The sequence below is a fragment of the Aplysia californica genome, unplaced genomic scaffold (assembly GCF_000002075.1).
Source record: "Aplysia californica isolate F4 #8 unplaced genomic scaffold, AplCal3.0 scaffold00025, whole genome shotgun sequence".
NCBI classification, from domain to species: Eukaryota; Metazoa; Mollusca; class Gastropoda; order Aplysiida; family Aplysiidae; genus Aplysia; species Aplysia californica.
This window is the reverse complement of record NW_004797295.1, coordinates 519,493-541,328: the sequence shown is the minus strand read 5'-3', so window position 1 is coordinate 541,328 and position 21,836 is coordinate 519,493. Positions and strand designations below refer to the sequence as shown.

The 21,836-nt window shown below is 38.4% G+C and overlaps 2 protein-coding genes across 3 annotated transcripts in view; one reads left to right on the top strand and one right to left on the bottom strand.

Annotated features, from left to right (window-relative positions):
• The window catches only part of LOC101848565 (coiled-coil domain-containing protein 112), a 26,223-nt gene extending 20,121 nt beyond the window's left edge, over nt 1-6,102 (bottom strand). The window contains exons 1-2 of one of the 2 annotated variants that reach the window (XM_035972851.1): nt 6,018-6,102; nt 1,332-1,429 (exon numbers count right to left, since the gene is read on the bottom strand). In XM_035972851.1, coding sequence (XP_035828744.1) covers nt 1,332-1,429; nt 6,018-6,029 — 110 coding nt within the window. In that variant the 5' untranslated portion in view covers nt 6,030-6,102. The remainder of the gene's footprint in view (nt 1-1,331; nt 1,430-6,017) is intronic. The other variant, XM_005091025.3, reaches the window with a different exon arrangement.
• Nucleotides 6,103-6,332: 230 nt separating this feature from the next.
• LOC101848331 (protein JTB) lies at nt 6,333-17,715 on the top strand. Its single transcript, XM_005091024.3, has 6 exons — nt 6,333-6,427; nt 12,915-13,037; nt 14,066-14,151; nt 14,734-14,804; nt 16,409-16,488; nt 17,288-17,715. Exons 2-6 carry the CDS (start codon nt 12,976-12,978, stop codon nt 17,448-17,450), a joined length of 462 nt encoding a protein of 153 aa, XP_005091081.1. The 5' UTR covers nt 6,333-6,427; nt 12,915-12,975; the 3' UTR covers nt 17,451-17,715.
• The last annotated feature ends 4,121 nt before the right edge of the window (nt 17,716-21,836 follow it).

Below are 21,836 nucleotides of genomic sequence, written 5' to 3'. Positions count from 1 at the left end.
ACCCCCCACCCACCCACCCACACATAAATACCAACCAGTTCCCTTAAATACGTGACCAACTGACTGATCTATAAGTAATGACATTGTCTATGGGAGCAGATCGGGGTCGGGGGTCATGGGGTTAATAGGTCAGTGTAGCACTACAGTAGGGCTGGACAATGAGTCGCTTTGGCAAAATCCGGATAATAATATGTTAGCGCACCTCTTCGGCGATTAAATGTGTTTTGAACCGCTTCGGCGAATGGGGTTAGCATCACTGACTTCAACAAATGGGTGGTACACCCACTTCGGGGAACGAGTTAGGAAAGAGAGTTTATGATGAGGCTGATTTCGGATAATGTTTCATTGAGAATTATCCGGTTATCCAGTTGTTTCCCACTTCTCCACAAGTATATCGTGTGGTTCAAATCACGCCCCAGGTAATTACTGTGGGCGATTGGCGGGTGCTCTGGTGGGGTTTGCTCTAGGCATTCTTTGAACTGATAAAGACTAGGGGATTAATCGTGGGTGGTTGGCGGGTGCTCTGGTGTGGTTTGCTTCTTCTTTCCTATCAAACATCTATTGTCTTTATCTCCCCTCCTTCTTTTTTACGTTTGTTACTCTCTTGTAACACCTCTAATCTTCTGGCGCTCATATGACCTTATGCAGTTGCGAGGGCCGTAAAACCTCTACTAAAACTAAACTAAGACTAGGAGATTAATTTCCTCACTGTTTCCCATCCAACATCTGTCGTCCTTGTCTCTCCTCCTCTTGTTTCTTCGTATAGATATTGTAACACTTTAGTGACACTTCAGATCTTTGGCACTTATATGTTGTATCTGTATTGTATTGCAAATGCCGTAAAACTCGTATTGCTAAAACTATAGACAAAGTCAATCCAAGTAATGATTCAATTAATGATTCTATGGTTTGCGGATAGCTTAGGTCATATTCGGTGAAAATGTTGGGAAAAAGGAAAGTGGAGGAGGAGGGGAGGGGGTGGACGTTACGGTTCGGGGAATGTTCTCTTTTTCCCCCGTTCGTATTTCGTTTTTTAAATTTCATTATAAATGTATCATATTGATTATATATACATTGTTAACCTTTTTTTTTTACTTGTTCCCTTTGTTTGTACGTACATGTATTTGAGAGAGAGAGAGAGAGAGAGAGAGAGAGAGAGAGAGAGAGAGAGAGAGAGATTCAACTTCAATTTTTAAATCTGAATTTGACTTTGGCCATCAGCAGAATTGAGAATGAAAAAAAAAATGCATCCTCTCTGTACTGACAAAAATAGACTTAGTGAATGATTTACTATTTAGAATAGGTCCTAATGTTAAATGGAATAAACTTACTGAACATCAAGTTTATGGATTTCCCTGAGAAGTTCTGACTTTTTAGCATTTTCCGACTTTTTTTTCAGAGCTGATGTCTGGACGTCTCCTCCTGCTGCCTGTTAATGAAACCACACACATACACATGATCATTCTTCTTGTCATTAATTCAGTATGCAAAAAACAAGAACTTTAACACAGTCACGCAGACCAGAACATCGATCAGTGCGCTGTGTGACTGTCTCGTTCTCAGTGACACTGCTGAAACTAAACACTAAACAGTGAGTGGAGAGAGCGTCAGTCACAAGTTAGTGTCACCGAAGTGGGCGAGGTGCCCAATCACTCACCAAGTCACTGTACTGTCAACCAACCACGGTTTGCCGCAGTTTGCTTGCGTTGGCAGGTAAAAGACTAGATCTAGATCTAGATTCTTGAGCAAAGTAGGCCCCTAAAATGACTTTTATTACAGTGCTAGATCTAGATCTTGACCATTTCGCAACATACAGAAGCTAGTCAGTGCAGATTCTTACACGTGCAAATTCAGAGTTTATTCATTTAACTCATTCGTGGGCAGCGGCGCGGCGAAAGTGTCTTCCGTACTTCAAGCCGCCCCGAGCACCCACCTATAATTCTAGCTTAGATTTTATTCTAATCTACGTACCATGTTAAAATAAAGGTCATAATATAACATTAACTTCCGGGTCAAGCGTTTCCATCGAAAATCAGAAGTTTAGATTCAGATTTGAAACGCGATTTCGTAGTTTATGCGACTTTGTTTTATCGTGATGCCAAAATTATAGCCTATACGTGTACACCAGTCTTAGTACTTTGACACAACAAAATGTATTAGTATTTTGCTCACTAAAGAAATGTAGGACACTTCTTTATAATATTGATACTATTGGACTCAAATTGCCAATGCACTGTTATTGAGAAATCAATATTTTTGAGTGCTAGATCTAGGTCTAGATTTTAGATCTAAATTGTCATATTTTCGAAGTGACTATTTCTCCGAACGTTCGGAGAAATAGTGCCGATCTTTATTTCTCCGAACGGTTTTCGGCTTCCGGTCTCATGATTTTTTGCCTATTTATTGCGAGAGTTCGGCGCCAACTTTCATTCTGCCTCTGGTCTGGGAAGGAACACGTACCGCATGGCAAGCCCGCCTACAGACAACCTTCAGTAACACCCACCACACACCCACCACCATCATGCACATGTACACACACTAACTAAACATAACTAGTGGGCAACTTTTGAACGTATGACGAGCTGAACTGTGGATGGAGAGACAGTGTGAGTGAAAGAGCGGGTGAAAGGAAGAATGTGCGAGTGTATCCACAGGCGACAGCAACTACAAGACGACGACACTGACCACCCCTGGCCTGGTCCACAGCTCACGAACAAAAGGAATGCAGCTCAGGCGGTGTTTTGCCTATATTATTGTCCATGGTTCGCAGGGAACAAGTGAGATTTTCTTTGTGTGTGCCTGGAGGGATGGGGTGGGGTATGAAAGTCATGCGGACGGGGATGAGCCGCGGGAGAGAACACGGGAATTGAATGAAAGAGTGAAACTGAAAGAGACGAATGACTCATGAGTCCTGGAGTGAATGGATCCTGTGTTTCTATTTTTGTATACTTTGAACTGTTACTGAATAAAGGCTGAAATAAAGCCCGAAAAACAAACAAACACACACACACACTCCTCACTCTCCACTTACTACCACACACAGACACACTCAAACACTCACACATACATACACACACACACACACAGGAGCAAATTTTTGGTTCTATATCTATTTCAATTTTCAACAGCTAGTCTAGATGAGATTTTTAGATGGGTGTAAAAACGTGAAAAAGAAAGGTTTCACAACAGAAAGAAATCAAAATTAGAACAGCCCATAAACAACAACAAACATTAATAAATAAGGGCGTGTGTCCACCTGTCCGAAGAAGATTGGCAGTTTTAACCCTAAATGTGCGTAATTTTAAAAAAAGTACAGGATATTACATGTAAATTATGGAATCACACACATTAAGGGGCTTGCCAGTGTCAGTGCAGCAGTGACAAACGCAGATGCCAGTTCTATGTGTCGTTATCAATAACCCTCCGTAGATCTAGATCTAGACAGCACACGAGTGAACACAACACATTACGTTTAAAAGCAGCACCCTTCATAGGCAACACGTCATATCTATAGCGAAAAACTGTTTGGAATTGTAGCATTTCTTTATATAAATATTTACGGCGGACATTTTTTGGACCGATTGAACCATATTGTATACGAACAATCTTTGGTAGGCCCATACTATAATTATAGATCTATATAATATCCGAAATTTGGGGGAAAGGATGGTATTTCAGAGTGTTCGGAGAAATAGTGCCCAGCTTTATTTTCCTGAACGTTCGGAGAAATAGTGCCCAGCTTTATTTTCCCGAACGTTCGGAGAAATAGTGCCCAGCCTTATTTTCCCGAACGTTCGGAGAAATAGTGCCGGCCTAATATTTTTTGGTCCCCAAAATCACTACTTTTTGGTGAATTTACACAAAAAGTGCCAGTCAAGACATAGGACAATAGGTTTATTCCAAATGCAATTCTGAATAATTCCATAAGATACGCATATTTTTATTTTTTTTGTGATCCTTTTTTTCAAGCTTATTATTTAAAAAAATAATTTTTTTTAAATATCGGATGTTATGATCCAAATGTACAAATATTATAGAATGTAGAGGTAAATAACTGAAAATCCTTTAATATTATCCCGTTGTATATTCATTTATGGTAATTTTGATGTATCATTTGACTAGTTCTAGATCTAGATCAAGGCCTAGATATATATATCTAAGTGCGAACATATTTTTTAAATTTTACCAAAGATTATTATTTTTTTAATTTTCAAATTTTATCAGCATCCAATCAAAATTGTGTTGCATAATCGACTCTTACAGGCGGAACCAAAGTTGAAAAATACACAAATAAACATTACAGATGTATTCGACAAACCATACAGAAAATTCTGGCGCTTTTTCAGTAGTTCCCACCCCGCAATTCGAGGGTTTTCGCCCCAAAGAGTAAGAGTTTCAGCCCCCTGACCTAATAAAAATAATGAAGTGACTATTTCTCCGAATGTTCGGAGAAATAATGCTGATCTTTATTTCTCCGAACGGTTTCCGGCTTACGCTCTCGTGATTATTTGCCTATTTACGAGAGTTCGGCGCCAACTTTCATTCTGCTATTCTGTGAGATCTGGGAAGGGCAAATCAAAGCTAGTATCTGTTCTCAGCTTCTCCTCCGGCCTTGTGCACACTGGTTTAGCGAGGCTGATACTGCCCAAGGCACCCGAGGAACGGAGAAATCTGCCCCTCTTTTCTATCGAGTGGACGGTTATCGTCCTTTTTTTTTTTAAAGGAGCAAATTTTGGGTTTAGATCTATTTCAGTTTTCAAGAGCTAGATCTAGTTTAGAGATTTTTAGTATAAAAGTGTAAAAACATGAAAAAGAAAGGTTTCACAACAGAATGAAATAAAAATTAGAACAGCCCATACACAACCTCAAAAATTAACAAATAAGGGCGTGTGTCCACCTGTCCGAAGAAGATTGGCTGTTTTAACCCTAAATGTGCGTAATTTTTTAAAAAGTACAGGATATTACATGTAAATTATGGAATCACACACAAGGGGCCTGCCAGTGTCAGTACATGTAATTGATTTTGGTGGAACGCTCTAACAAAACACATTTAAATCTATACATGTATATATATTAGAATCTACTGAAGGTACGAACATCAAATTAAATGACGTTACACTATACAACATCCCCCTTCCCTTTCCCCAACAAAAAAAAATTAATAGAAAAACAACACATCAGAACAATAACAAGAAAAAAAAAATACCCACCAACAAAATATATAACACCACAAAGAGGGAAAAATAAACGAAAAATAAAAGAGGAACAGCAATACAAATCGTAAGTAACTGTACTTTAGTAAAGTATTCAACAAATCAACGTGGTGACAACAAGTGAGAAAGAAACGAAGTGAAGCTAAGTTAACTTTCTTTCAAAAGTAAAGAGGTTCGGTTTCTTTAAATAAAATTAATATTTTTTTATTTGACTTTTCGGGGAACCAAAACATGCCCAAAAAATCGAGCCACGATTGATTGGTTGCGGCTGCGACAAACGCAGATGCTAGTTCTAGATCTAGGCCTATGTGTCGTTATCAATAACCCTCCATATATATCTAGATCTAGATCTAGACAGTACACGAGTGATCACAACACATTAAGTTTAAGAGCAGCACCCTTCATAGGCAACGGCAACACGTCATGTCTGTAGCGAAAAACTGTTTGGAACTGTAGCATTTCTTTAATGTTATAAATATAATTTACTGCGGACATTTTTTGGACCGACTGAACCATATTATTATTGTCTAGCCGTACTTAAGTACGGGTAGACAGCCAGGCTAGCCGTACTTAAGGACGGCTAGACTGTCAGGCTAGCCGTACTTTTAATTGATGGCTGAATTGTAAATGAAATTTTTAGTTTGTAAGTTTGCAATGCCTAAAGTATTTGTATTTCAGACAAAACCAAAAGGTGCCTTACTGACTTGCATGTATTTGAACCTGAATAATTACTAGATCCACAAGCCGAAAATAATACGTAGCGAATGAGTTAAACTTAAGGCAAGACTTCAACTTCACACTCACCGCTGACGCCATTTTTCAACAAAACAAAAAATGTTTGTTGACAGGTTGTGGCAAAGATGTGTAAAGTTTAGAATAATATATGTCCATACATTCAAGGTACATACACTGTATTTCCCATAATAACGTAATTGTGGAATGTATTTTTATCTGTGTTGATTAGACGTAGGCTATATATATTTTGAAATGTTAAAACTCTTCATGATTTGATTTCTATCATTAACTTTCACAATCTAGCTTCTAGATCTAGACCTAGACCTTATTGGAAAGCTAATTTGGTGGACAAAAACCATCAGAGAAATAACCGGAAGTGTAGTTACGTTGATATGTTTGGCGTTCAGAAATTTTGTCATCATGTCATGTATCTCAAACTTCGGTGGAACCTCACTTAGTCCCACGGTCACACAGTAAAGGTAATTTAAACAAGAATGAAAAGAAATGCCCTTTTCAGACTAATGTGGAATTTTAATTATAGAAATCTAGATCTAGAAATCTAGATCTAGACTAGATCTAGATTTCTACAAAGATAGGAGGGCGGTCGATTTTGTAGCTTTTCGTTCGTTAAAGTTAAAGTTAAAAAGTCAAAGTCAAGACGTCAAGAGTAGCTCAGTAGGGGGGGTCCCTGACCTAACAACAACAATTATGGAGGTGGGGGGTTCAGGGCATCCTAACTTGATGTTTTACAGTTAGGTTGCGTCCTTGCTCTTTATGTAGCCTATTTCAAATAGTATTTGGTCATCAAGACTTCTGGATTTCTTCTCTGGATGTAAACAAATGGATCGTGGACTTTAAGTTACTTTAACTAACGGAACTACAAGATCACCGACTTACTCTTACTTACCCTTGCCTTACTAACTTTAGGCTAGGTTAGTTAGGTCTTGATCTAGATCTAGATTTAGATTAGGGCCACCTATATTCTCACCCCGGGTGAGAATAGCGCTGGCGAGCCTTTTGGCTATGAAAGTGGCTATTCTCACCCGCCCGGAAGTTCTCGCAAGATCAACTCCTCCCCTCTTCTCTCTCTCTCTGTCTCTTTCTGAATACTGTCTATGGGTGTGGACGATCAAATTGACCAAAACAAAGTTAAAAAATGATGTTAAAACACAAAAGTAAATTCATTTGGTTCTCTGCAAAGATGCTACGGCTATAAATTTAACTTTTCGAATCGAGCCGAACTACGCGGGTCGCCATTTTGTTTTGCCCGGAAATTCTCGCGCTACTCCTCTCTCTCTTCTCTCTCTCTCCACTGCCCACTGACAAAATTGTACGCTTTTAGTAGGCTACAGTTGTAATGGAACGTTTGTTCACGGCACAGAATACTACAATTTTTCTGTTATCACAGTGTAGAATTCTGTGGTTTAGGGTGAACGCAACATCTGGTGAACACGCACCGGGTGAGAATAGCCACAAGAATCGCCTGCACTATTCTCACTCCGGATGAGAATAGAGGTGGCCTTTGGCTATTCTCACCCGGTGTGCGTTTATAGTTTATCGTAGCCTAGCCTGGCCTAGGTCAACCAGTGTAGCGTTCACCCTGAACCACAGAATTCTACACTGTGATAAACAGAATGGTAGAATTCTGTGCCGTGAACAAACGTTCCAGCGCTCTTGTGTTTCTAATGTTAGCTTAAAAGCCTTGCAATTTTGTCTGTGGGCAGTGGAGAGAGAGAGAGAAGAGTAGCGCGAGAATTTCCGGGCAAAACAAAATGGCCATAAATTTGGCTCGATTCAAAAAGTTAAACAACCGTAGCATCTTTGTACACGACCAAATAATTTACTTTTTTGTTTTAACATCATTTTTAAACTTTGTTTTGGTCAATTTGATCGTCCACACCGATAGATAGTATTCAGAAAGAGACAGAAAGAGAGAGAGAGGGGAGGAGTAGATCTTGCGAGAACTTCCGGGCAAAACAAAATGGCGAACCCCGTAGTTCGGCTCGATTCGAAAAGTGAAATAGCCATCATAGCATCTTAGTAGACGACCAAATTAGCTTACTTTTGTGCTATAGCGTCATTTTTTCTTTGCTTTTGTCAATTTGATCATCCACACCAATAGACAGTGTTCCGAAATTAGGAAAAATAGGTCTTGTTTCACACCAGGTGAGAATAACCAACCTAGCAAGTCTCAACCGGGGTGAGAGGTCGATTGTATTTTTATTCTCACCCCGGGTGAGGATAGCCACTTCCTTAGATTAGATTTAGATCTAGATCTAGTTAAAGATTAAAAGTTAAGGCGTTAAAGTTAGGAGAGTCATAGTCTGTCTTCGGCTTCGAGTCTTAAAAACTCATTCACTAAGTGTCTTCCGTACGCCAAGCCGCCCCCGACGGCTCGAGCACCGACCTATAATTCTAGCTTAGATTTTATTCCAATCCACATATATATCCATGTTAAAGTAAAGGTTAATATAACATTGACTTCCGGGTCAAGCGTTTCTACCGAAAATCGGAAGTTTAGATTCACTTTTGAAACCCGATTTTGTAGTTTATGCTACTGTTTTATATCACGAAGCCTAAATTATAGCCCAGTGACCAGTCTTAGTACAGTCAAACCTGCCCTGACGGCCACCTCTATAAGATGGTCACCTGTACAAACGGCCACTTTCCATTTCCCCCCCTTGCGTTTTTTCTATATAATTTAACTGTGTAAAACGGGCACCTGTCCAACGCGGCCGCGGCCACCATATTTTAACACACAACCCCTATCACACAAAGCAAATACACCTGTCTAAGACAGCCATCTTAGTGACTCCATTACGTTTTGTCATAAATCTAGCATTGGGCTCTTGCGTCGTGGGCGAGCCGTCATAATCTAATCACCTGTCGTTGTTGTTAGGTAGTCCCTCCAACCGATCATGTTGCGTAGGCCCCTCCCACTGTTGACCAATAGGTAACAAAATTAATTTTCAGCAGCTGGTGAGGTAAGCGTGTGATCCCTCATATCCCATAAGCCCGGCCCAGAATTCATACATACAAATCATAAGTGAGATGAGTGGTCACTGTTTACCCAGTCTGTAACAAAGGACGTCAACCTGAACTTGTGACAGAATCGTCGCTCGTTCTCCGAACGGTAGCAACATGTGTGTTTGTTTTACCATAGCACCCGGTCCTCATTGTCTCACACATTTCGTTTTATTGTCACCCTTGTACAAAAGCAGCAACAAAAGAAAAAGAGAGAAGAAAAAACCCAGCGAAAACAACAACAACAACAACAACATAAAACAACATAACAACAACAACAACAACAATGCGGCCACCTTCGGGTGGGACCTCAGAAAAGATTGGTTTGTTTTCTTCATCTTGATCAGTCCTGCCTAAGACGGCCACCTGTCTTATACGGCCACTTTTCTCCTTGACAATGGGTGGCCGTCTTGCACAGGTTCGACTGTACTTGTTTTTTTTGTTTGTGGTCCTTTTTTCCAAATTAAAATTTTTTTTGTTTTTCAATATCGGATGATGTTATGATCCAAATGTACGAATATTATGAAATGTATGTGAATAAACAGCAAATTTTTCAATATTTTCCAGTTCTATATACATTTATGGTTATTTTGATGTATCATTTGACTAGATGCAAACATATTTTTTTAGTTTCACCTGAGATTATGATTTTTTATTTAAAATTTTTTTCCGCAAAAGTAATATTTTAAAAAAGGCACTGCAATCTTCATGTTTACTTGGCAAATTATCAGTTTCAGAATAGCTATGGAAGGGGAAGGCAATTTCCAAAGAGCGCCAAAAAGTTGTTTATCAGACTTTGATGATTAGATGATGATGATGTATGTTTGAGTTTAAATCAGTGTTTGGTCAATTAATTGAAGGTAGCGTCAATTGCCTGTAAATTTTTACTTTCAATCCGGCACACAGATGCACTGCTTTGGAGGTCAAACTGCAGTACTGTTTGCTGCAGATCAGACATAAAGCCACTAAAACTGTCGCAAATTAATTATTTTCTAGAAAATTTCAAATCTAACTGTAAAATATCAAATTATGGGTGAAAAACAAGGGGGCATGCCCCCCCTGTAATTTCTTAGTTTTTATTTTGTACTTTAGCCTACAGTTCTGTGTAGAACCAACACAGGCGATTCTAGAAGTAGACCACAAACGCACACAAACTCAAGCAGAAATTCATATCAGGGGGACGCGGGTTAGGGAAGGAGAGACTTCCCCCCCCCACACACACACACACAGAGGGACAAAGAGGTGTGCGTAAGCGGAGGTTCGCGAACGCAGAACACCGACCGAGCACACATATAAGCTAGATCTACTCACCAACGCAAAAGAACTCCAATTTATTCGGTGTCAATTGTCACAGTGTCACTCGGTGGCAAATGACACTACCTTAATTGAATCGTCAAGGCCAAGGCCTGGCCTTGGCCCTCTTCGGGAGAAGTGGTCCTGGCCTAACTCCATAGACATTTAGAATCTAGATCTATACACAAAATCGGAAATAAAAATAGAAGTCGAGTAAAAAAAACTTGCCGAGTTGCCAGGGTGAAAGACCACCTGTAAATTTATAGGTATGGTCATAACCAATTTGAGACTATTTGCAGCACTATTCTAATGTTTTTTGTGTGCTGAGAACAATTTCGGCACTAAAAACTGCCACAAACCATTATTTTGTGAATTTACCGCCCGGGCGGGGGGGGGGGGGCTTTTTTTTTAGAGCCAGCTCCCGGTTTTGTTTCCGATTGTGTACATAATGTATAAATAAATGTCTATGGAGTTAGGCCGGGACGACTTCTCCTAAAGAACCCTTGCCTTATTTAAGCAATAGAAACGAAGTGGCTACCCTCCTGTACACATAGCATCAAGGCTATGTGTACGGCCCTCCACTTCACATAATAAGCTAGGCTTTGTAGGCGGCCCATAAACTATCAAACCGGACAGTACAAGTGGACAAATTAGCCTGGGAAGCGCGCAGGCCTTATTATAAAGGGTGTGAGCCAGGCTACCCGGGAAGCAGGCCCTATATATAGTAGGATTATGGCTGACCTACTTCGACCGGGAAGGGCACAGGATAACGGGCATAGACACTGACCTTTTTCAATGGTAAATTTCAGTATTCCTTATATATGGAAAATGACGTGGTAAATCACAGGTCAAAGTTATAAATAGTGACCAATGACTTAACAAGTTATCTTGACCTTGTAGAGCGTCTCTTGGCCAAGATATCGATATTGACGCGGTCCAGCTGAGCGATTATCAAGGCTTTGAGATTTAAATCTATACTTTAGAGGGGCGTATGCGTACGGGAGAGACGTACGTATAGCCTTAGGCTAGAATAAAAGGCAAGGCTGAAGGTGTGTGGTGGGGTAGAGCTGTGCCCATTCGACTTTGCTATTCAACATTCATGATTTTTGCACTATTCGAAGTGTGGCAGGGCAATTCGAATGTCGTAGTGATTGCTTCTCAAGTGGGTTGCTGCTTGTGTTAGGTGATTTTCACTGTGATACATGAGCTGTACAAACCATCTTGCTGGCTCGTGCCGCACACACGGCCGATGTCTCATCCAAACCATGCTGAAAACGAAATAAAAACCATGCTTTGTGGGCTTACTATGTAACTATGTTTCATCTGGTCGAAAAGGGATCAACCAATGCACCTATCCACAAATTTCATTGAAAAAATCATCTTTTGACATGATGATTTATGTCAACCAATAAATTAAAAAATATTTACCTTTCTTTTGGTACCAGTATCGTGGCAAGTATAATTTTTGAGAGAATGAAACTGTTTTTTACCTCTCCTTAAATAGTTTGCTTTTGAGTCTTTAGGACATTTGAACTGCTTGCCAACAATGTATAATTAATGTATTTTTAATACTATTATAATGACACTGTGTGAGACATATGAACCAACAAAATGCGAGCTGCGAGAAATATGACATGAAGATCCGTATTAGCAAGACCGAAGTCATGACAATTAGCAGGAGACCAGACAAAGTCAACATCAATGGATCCCACCTGATCCCAACTAAAACAAAGCAGCAGATTCAAATACTTCGGCAGCACTTTCACAGAAAATGGAAAATTAGATAGAAAAATAGAGGCTAGATGCCAGAAAGCCAACGCAGTCAGCTATCAACTCTGCCCTCTCCTGAGACATCCTAATATCCCCATGAGCACCAAGGCAAAGCTCATCAACGCCATTTTCCTACCAACACTCGCATATCAGTGCCAGACATGGTCCCTAACAAAAACCCTCGAGAGGAAACTGGTTACGTGCTAGATGAAATGCTTAAGAAGAGCGGTTAACGAAACAAGAAGAGACACAGTAAAAAATAAATTCATCTTAAGGGACACCGTAGGAGCAACACCAGTCCTACTGCACATTGAAAAACAAAAGATCAAGTGGTTCGGAGACCTCACGCGGATGCCCTCAAGCCATCCAGCTCTGAGAGCATACAACATTAAATATTCTGGCTGGAGAGCCAGAGGAAGACCAAGACGACGATGGAGTGAATCTGTGGCATACACCCTCAGAGCTCACAGGATATCCCTCCTACAGGCCACAAGCCTTTCTGCAGACAGATGCCTGTGTCTCTCCGCGACACCCACTGGTACAAGCGGAAGAAAAAAGTAAAAGTAAAGTAAGTGTGAGACAGCCACCAGTCTCATACAGCTACTTTTGTCTTTGAATCGGGACTTAAGAAAGGGAACATTACAGCTTGGAGTACATTTTTGACTCACTACACTTTACCAAGGTTTATGAATGAACAACTGAGTACATAATACTAAGGTTTATGAACCGAACAGTTTTTGAAGTCTTTTTTTTATGCAGATCACTTCAGCTTATTTCGTAGTAACTAAAACTTTGTAGGTAAAGTACTAATTGGATTTTATAAAAAATAGTACTTTTTAATATCTCTGTAAAAAATACTTTCATTCATTTGCCTTGCAGGTAACTTTTAATATGAGAGGATCCAGTACAGTGTGGAAGTGCGGACTATAAGACGATCATAATGGCAGAACTATTGATGTTGACCAAGAAGCGAGTGCTGGCTTTTGTTGGTTTTCTATCTTTGTAAGTTCATGGATAAATCATGGATAAACCACTCTGTTATTAACTTAATTTTTTAATTTAATTTTAGTGTTGTAAAATTAAACGTTACGATTTGGTCTTTAAAAATATAGGCTTGTAACTTACATACCCTGCTATGAAAATTCAAATCATTGTCATCTAAACATGAATGAGAGGGACCCTGATGTGGCAAAAGTTTTGATGAGGATTTCTTAATTTGCACAAACATTTGTGTCACGCCATGGTGGAATCAGGTGCTCGTTAAATTTTGGGCATGTGGAGTTAATGGTATCATCTGAAAACTTATTATTTATTTGCCTGGCTTCTAATGAAATAAATATCCTTTTATCTTGAAAAGAATTCAAGATATTTTTGATTGAAGGAAGTGAGGTCGCCTGATTTCAGTGGTGAAATAAGTGAGAAAATAGACGCCTAAGTTTGGCAACTCTATTTGCTAAGGTGTCTTTGAAATCTGAAAAATGACATATTTTGTGCCTTTAATTAATGTTTTTCAGTAAAATTCACATGGAGATATGTTTTTATATAAACATAAAAGAGGTTAAGCCCAAAAATAAAAATTGGATAAAATTTTCAGCACTGGCAGGAAAATGCCTGTTTCTCAGATTTCATTATTTTGGTGAGCGCTTGATTTCACCACGCTACGTCACATTTGTAGTCTGATGCATGCACAAAAATTTCATGTAAACAATTGTTTAAGTATGATTGATAGTGTGTCATAGTCTCATTCTGACGTAATGTTTAAACACTGTTTTCTGTTGTTACACGGGTGAAAGTTCAGTGAGGCAAAGTATTCAATGATCATCATGATGTGTTTCAATGTTGATTATAATTGTTTTATATGGTGTGAGGAAATAAATTCTTGATAGTCAAAGGACAGTATATATATTCAGATATATATTTTTAAAATTCAAGACAAGTTTCAAGTAATTTGTTAACTTATTGTCAGCGTTGTTACATTGATTTTAACGAACCAGTAAACAAAAGCTCTTTTTTTTTTTCTTTCAAATCAGGATAATGTTCACAACTTTGATCTTGAAAAGTCACTGGGACTATACAACTCAGCTTGCCAGACAGGAAGAGGAAATAAAGAGCAAAGGTTTGTCCACTAGGAGATTTTATTCTGGATAAGTTTATCTGTTTATTTTCTGTCACAAATGTAATAGTTGTGTCATACTAAAATGAACTGGCTTTGAAGTGTTGCAACAATCCAGATTTTCTAACTGTTGATTTTATGGTTATCTTGTGTAAATGCATTCTCTACTGGATCTGTTTTCTAAAAACGTGTCAAGTTGAGAAGATATAATCATATATTTGTGGACTGACTTCCTATCATTATCGAGTATTGTAATTCTTAGATGGAAAAGCTTGATTCCATAAAAATTTTCCAATATGTTGTTTGTCACAGACAGTCACCACAGGATGAAACAAAAATGCCCTCAATTAGCACAGCACTTCTAATATTATTGATATTTGTTTTGTGAAGTTGTGACTGCCCAATTTTCTTTCAAATGATATAAGCTACATCTATTTGGTAGGGGTTTTTGTTCATAAGCCTATCCAAATTAGGATAAATTATCCTTATGTGTTGTTTGTCATGAAAACTAAAAAGAGGAAAAGAGGTACTCCGGTTTTACTCACTTTTTAAAAAATGTCTTATACTTTTATTTTCCTCTATCAGTCAAGAAGTCCAGTCCATGTGAATCATACACGGAGGTATCAAGGTGTGAACGCTGTTCTAAGGAAGAATTGGTAATGATGCTTTTAAAAAAAAATTGGTCATAAATTATATGTTTTGCTTATTGCGTACTACCAAAGCTAAAATTGGATACAAAACACTTTGTAGTCATTCTCTAAAAGTTTTGTTGTCGTTCTACAAAATATAAACACATCAGACACTTCTTTGCAGGTTGTCACTGTTGTAAAAACCAAAAAAAAGTAATTGTTTACTGCAATGTCTTGTGCACTTGGCTTTGTCAAAAGCAAGGAGCTTACTTACTCCAAGCATGTGTGAGGGTAGCTGTTTCGTGTTGAATTTGCAGGAGTATTTAAGGTTTACAGAGTATTTAGAATTATGGAACTGATCAGAAAGCAGAATCCTATCATATCTATTAAACTTCTTTAAATACTTGTCCATGTTGCTGCGTTATAGCCTACTACGCCACACCCCTGATCTTCTGGTAAGAAAGATCTACACATAGCCTTCTCGGACAAGGGCGAAAACTTTCGGAGGTCCCGTGTGCAAGTTGGGCACGTTAAAGATCTCTTGGTGGTCTAAAATCGATAAGAGTGGGCTTCGGCTGCCACCCGGCAAAATTCAAACTTTACTACCAACTTAAAATGTTTGATGTGTCCTGTGCGCTCATATAACCTTATGCAGTTGCGAGCGCCGTAAAACAATTACCCCCCCCCCCCCCCCCCCAAAAAAAAAGAGTAAAAAAGCCTGCTACCTTGGGCCCTGGCTATAACAGGCCCCCTGTGACTAATGTGATATCCCTGTTATGGCCAAATTCTGTATGGGGATCAAGTTTACATACAATTTAACTTAATACTAAATATTAATGATTGAGATCATTTTTATTACACAAAATACGCATTACCAATTTATCTGTTATTTCTCCTTTTCTCCTTTCCTTTTTTTTTTTCTTTTTTTTTTTTCTGGGTGGTCTTATTTTTTTCTCCTCATCTTTATCTTTCTTTTCTTGATATCCACATCTCATTTAGATTGACTGGACTTCATTTGAGATGCATAAATAATAAAAATAAAAATTGCATTTATATAGTGCATATTCTGTACAGCATACTCTCTGCACTTTATAACTATTCATAATCGAACAGTTGCCACAATCCCAAATTTTGGGAAAGGAATGCATACATCTGTGGTAGATGTAGCACCCAGTGCCTACTTTTCATTCAATCATTTTTTTCCCATTACAAGTCTCGGCACTCCATGAGGAGACTTACAATGTGGGACCAGACACAAGGTCACAATAAGTCACTGACTGGATTTGCAACACCACCAAAGTGCATTCAGCGTTCCACTTCCTTCCCCTGCCCACACTGTATTACACATCATAAAATGCGTACACAATCAACAAGTTAGGCCTACTGTGGGTCACATAGATGTAGTTCACCCTGTTGGCTGTTGTTTTGTTTTATTTCAATGTGTTTTTAAGGGTTTTGTCAAGTCTGTCCAAATGTCTGCAATAAAAGAACTTTTGTACAATACGTCATAAGAGATCGGACTCAGAGATTTATAAGAGCCTGTTATAACTGAAATCATGTTATAGAAAGGGCCGTCTGTATCTTACTGATTGTGTGAAGTTGATGTACCATACTCATACTTATCATTTCAGAGAACGCTGGTTAAGCATTGTATGGAGACTGGGTTTAAACAGCGCATTAGATGTTCTGACGGCAAAGAAAGTTTTTTGTGGTAAGTTCATCTCTAAATTCTGACACTTTCATTAAATTGTTTTATTGAATCAATTCAAGAAAAGCATGAATTAGGGATTGAAGCTCATGATTTTTTGTCTGACAGAACTATGAAGACACAAGGATGTGTATAGCTTGATGTGTAGAAATTAGACAATTGTTTTAATAGGTAGAATGTCTTTGAACTCTTTTGATTGATAAGTCTGGAACGCATACTATCAAAATGGGGTGTTTTTAAGGAAAAAAAGAAGCAATTTGAACAGGGTTTTTCCAAGAAATTTAGGGGGGTACATTTTTTGTTTTTTACCACAAAAAGAAATGTATTCTAAAGGTTTGAGATATTTTCGCAAAGACAAGGCTTGTTTTGTGAAAAGAATGTACTAGTAAATGTACAGTTTACGTTTTTGGAAATGAAAGATGAACAGTATTTTCTTGGTTTTCTCTCGGAATGTTTAAAATGTTAAGTTACAATGTATACTAGGCCAATGAGCAGTTGCAGTAGGCTATTATTACCGAGGCTTTGATGTAGCGGTTTCATGCTTCATTATCACATATAGGAGGTCTGAGAAGGGAAAATTTGTATTGATTATCTCAGTTTTTCTACAGAGATGTTATAACCCTTTAACAGGCAGGGTCAAAGTCTGGCTCCTAAATGATCTAAATTGTGTCGATGTGGAGCGTAAAACCATTTACCTTAGAAAGAAAAATGTATATTGGCATATATTTTTTTTACAAGAAATTTTGTTTCTAAGACTGGGTGTTTTGTTTTTAGAATTCATTTTCTGACATTTTTGTTTTAGGTGTGATATTTCTCCAGCAGTAGAAGAGAGTGACTTCTGGAGGTTTCAAGCAATAGTTCTCACAGTGGGTCTCATATCATATGCAGTTGTGTACCTCAGACAGCAAAAGTTGGACCAAAAGCTGATGGACAAAATTCACAAGCAAATATCAGCAGGAGTATGACACTGTGTTCTGTATTTTGTTTCATCATCATACGAATTTGATGTATCATATTCATCGATTGTTATTATTTTTATTTTTATTTAAGTTGTTTATTTCGGATGTCAAGCGGCTTGTATGAGGGCAGCACTTGCTAGTTCTACTATTTTTCAATCGGTTATATTTTCTTTTCGTCAGACAGTAGTAAGTGGGTTTTTTTGTGCTTCCCTCTTTATTATGCAGTGGGTGTCGCATTCAACGAGGTTGCCGGGACCGGCTTGTTGTCCTATCTGGATCCGACCTCTCGTTGAACGTGACTAAGGCTAAAGACAAGAAAGTAGACAAGTTATTATATTACACGATGTACCAATACCAGTAATTAAAACAGTTGTTCCCCCTGATGACGAAAATCTCAAACAGCATCAGTGTGCGCATGTTTGAGCTGTGTTCTGACCGTCATTTCTGCCTTAAAAATTTATTTTTTTCGGAACACTTCTCACATCTAGGATTCTTGGCCTAGATCTACGTAAAGTAAAGGTTGGAGCTTGAATTTTCTGATCGGGGGAAGAAAAGAAAATTGAAAAAAATGAAGGTCTCGATCTAGACCTACCCATCCAGAGTTCATCCAGTTTCACACAGTCTGCATCACGTTCCCACCCACCCTTTCCCGTCCCTACCGTTGGCTAACCCTCGCCCATCCTCTTGGCTTTGGAGCACATTATATAAGTACATGTATTAGGAGGCACACTAGATAGCAATACAATCATTGGGAATGGAGGATGGGCCTTGTGCTTCGCATGAGATTGAGAGGAAGGAGAAAAATTCTTCGCTTTTGAGGCCGCTAATTGCTTTAGCGACTTCCGTTTGTTTGCAATCTCGTTGGAGCTGACGTACATTTGCAAAGAGATATAGAGGAAAAAATCGGGGATTAAGGATTGCCTCGTTGGAGCCGACTTCTCGTTGAATGTGACCTCGTTGAATGCGACACCCACTGTACAAGTAGTTAAGTGTTCAAGATTTTTTGTGGCTGTCCTTTTTCTTTTTACTCCCTATCTCCAGCATGCTGCTCCCAGTGGCTCACAGTCAAAACCGCTGTGCCGGTGAGCTGCTGACAGCGGCTTGGGCACATTCCTTTACGGAGGCTTGGGCGTTTAATAAGTTTCAGAGGTCTCTTTTACCTGACGTTCCTTCATTAGATGAAGAAGTATCAAAACAGGTTCCATTTTAAAGAATTGAATAACCAATTTAGTGACGTAAAAGTCACTTTTAGATTTCGTACCAAAAGAGGGCCCCGGCATGGTGGGTTTACCCCCCTCTAAGACAAAAAGTTAATGGTTGTGGGAGTCTTTGCTTAGATGATTTATCAGCTGTCTTGTACAATGACTATCTGTAAAGCTAACAACCTGTACCAGATCAAATTTTCTGGACTGCATTTCACAGAAACCAGTGGTTTCAAATTGAAAAGTCAATCATGTATTGTTTGTCATGTTTAAGACTATGCACATGAAATTGAAATCGGAAATAATGTTACTGCACTGGGAAAGTGCTCTCGGGGCTTGCAAACACCTCTTATAACACCTGTTTGAATAAGCAAACTATGAACATTTTGTGTTCTGAGGTAAAATGAAAGTAGGAGTAGAGAGATATTTATCTTCATGAAAACAGAACAGAAGTGATACTTGTTCCTCTTTCCCAGTACACAGGAATAGAAGTTGAAAAAAAAAATGGGAGGGCAGAGAGTATTGCCTCATGTCAAGTATTTTGTCACGACATGTCCTTTTGATTGCCATGTAAATGATTGGTGTCTTGAATTATCTTATCAATTATTTGAAAAGATTTATATTTTGCTTTGTATATTGCCACAAAGGTGGAAATTTGTGTTATGATTTATAAGATGGAATTGTACAAAGTACAGCTCTTGTTTTGTGAGATGATATTGAAATGATGGATCTTTTTAATCTTCAACAACAATGAGTTGGGGGGGGGGGGGGTTGTTGTTTTTTTTAAAGTAAGGTAGAGTAGATTCATTTTGTGACTTGGGGTTGGGGGAGACTGGGATATTCCCTCTATTTTTTAAAACATAAATGATTGTCTCAGCAAATTGGCAGTTGAAAGAAAAAAAAATAAGCAAAGCAGTAGAAAACTAATCTTTTGTTTTCATTGTATTGTTAGAAATGACTATGTGCCAAATGACAGAGCAATGAGTAATGCATTTGTTCCAACATTTGTCAAAGTATGTAAAAGCAAAGGTAAAAAAAAAGATTAATGGACATAGAAAAAAAAATGAAGGCTTGGTTTAGAGGAAAACATGAACAATTAGATCTAATAGGGACTGTGACTAAAAATGTGTACCTCATCACACATTCCCATTGGTTCACTGAAACTGTGGTTGCTTAATTCATCCTGCATGCATAAAGATCCTTTATAACTTTTTTTGTTAATTTCAGAGAGGCAAAAAGACGCTTCTGCTCCAGAAATGTCAGAATAAAATCCTCCTTGTAGGAAGTAAAAGTTCTGTGCAAATGTCACTTTTTCTTCTGAACGTGTCTTGAAAGTAGACTTTCGTCTTCTTTGTCTGTGCAATCCCCATTCTAATGCTCAGATCGGTTTAATATAGGTTCTCTCTCTCTGATTGAGCATGTATGGCTGTTTCTCTGCTAGAATATAATGGCTCTTATCTTTACGACAGTCAGTCACGCCCTTTTTTGGAAGAGACCCTGAATAATTCATCTATCGTTGCTTTATTCTGTGATTTTGTTTCCAGGGCGTGGGTAGGGTTAGGAAATATCCTTGAGAAATTTGTAATAAACAGGGTCTATAGCAGTCAATGGTGGAGGCCTTATGTGTATGTTAGTGCAAAGAGGACTGGTTTTTCATGAATTGTTAATCTGATATTCAGCATGTTCTTACCCAATCCTTTATTTTATATATTAATTCATTCACCCTTCCGCACAGAGAAATTGCTTTGTACATAGATCAGTGTAGAAGATGTTGTAATAAAGTTAATAATTCATATTTTGATATTATGTAACGGTTCTTTTGGTCTTGAATTTAATCAGTGTCTGTGGTGTAGCAGTAAGGGGTTTCACCATCATATGCAAAAGACCAGAGTTCAATTCCTTGTATGGGGAGCAGTTTTATCAAGTAGCCTTTCTCAATCTTTTTGCTAGGATATTAAGCCAAGGTTGGTCTTCAACACTCTTAGCAGGCGTGGTTGACGCCGTTCTCCGATATGATTTGAATCGTGTTGATGGGGGAGTAAAAACACCTACATTTACACGGGGGGGGGGGGGGGGGGGGGATTGTTGCAATGTGTGTGTCATCAAACGCTCCATCTCTATCATACAAGTGTAAGTTGGTTGTATAATGCATGTAATGGTTGTATAATAGTAGAGAACTCTGCCATACCCTGTTTTGAAAGGTGACGTATGATGGAGTCTTACACTGAGCAGTTGCATATGCTTTATTTTTGCCCTTATCTAAGCGGCACTGTTCCTTTTAACAGTTGTACTGACAGGCTGTGGGTTATGGATAATTTTTTTTCTTGAGTGCAGTTTTTAGTAATTGCAGCGAAAGGGTTATTGAACTTGGAAATTTAAAAATTTTTTTTTTCATTTTGAATATCCATGAGGTAGTGAAGTTTTATAAAATAAACTCTTTTGCCTTCAATGAAAAGACCTTTAAAATGTGTCACCTTGGGGTAGGGGGTGGGGAGTATATTTCTGGCAGTGTACCACAATACAAAAATAATGATCGAAGTTTTAGTGAAATATTTGAAAATTGTTACATTAGTACAGTCTAGCATGCACATAGCAGAATAAGTGGGATGTGGATATCTTTCTGCTATGTACGAATTTCTCTATGGATGAAATTTAGGTTATAATATATATATAAGAGAAAATGTTGGAACCTGAAAATAGCTATGTGCATGCTAGACAAACAAGAATATAATTGTCTTGAATTTAATCTTACTCAGTTTTGTATCAATGTACGGTACCTAGATGATGACTGTGTCTTCTATACAATGTTGTGCCTGTTTGAGATCCTGCACTGTGTTTGAAATTAAAGCACAACAAGTTGGCACTCAAGTGGGAACATTTTCTGTTTGTTCATGAACTTGTCGAAAACTGTATGAGTGTGGTTGCCGTTATTGTTGATACTCTTTGGGTGATCATGTTTAGGACTGAAAATTATGTACTATGCTCATGAATAATAGTATGTGTCTGTGTGGGTTTTTTGACAGAAATGTTGGAATGGTCCAACACCTTTGTACCCTTGAAAGGTATATATGTTATTTATTATTAATGACTTGGGATATTTTTCAATAAACTTGTTTTAATTGATGAACATGTGTGTCCTTAAATTATTACCTTACACTTATTGCCATATTAAAATCTAATATAATCCTGG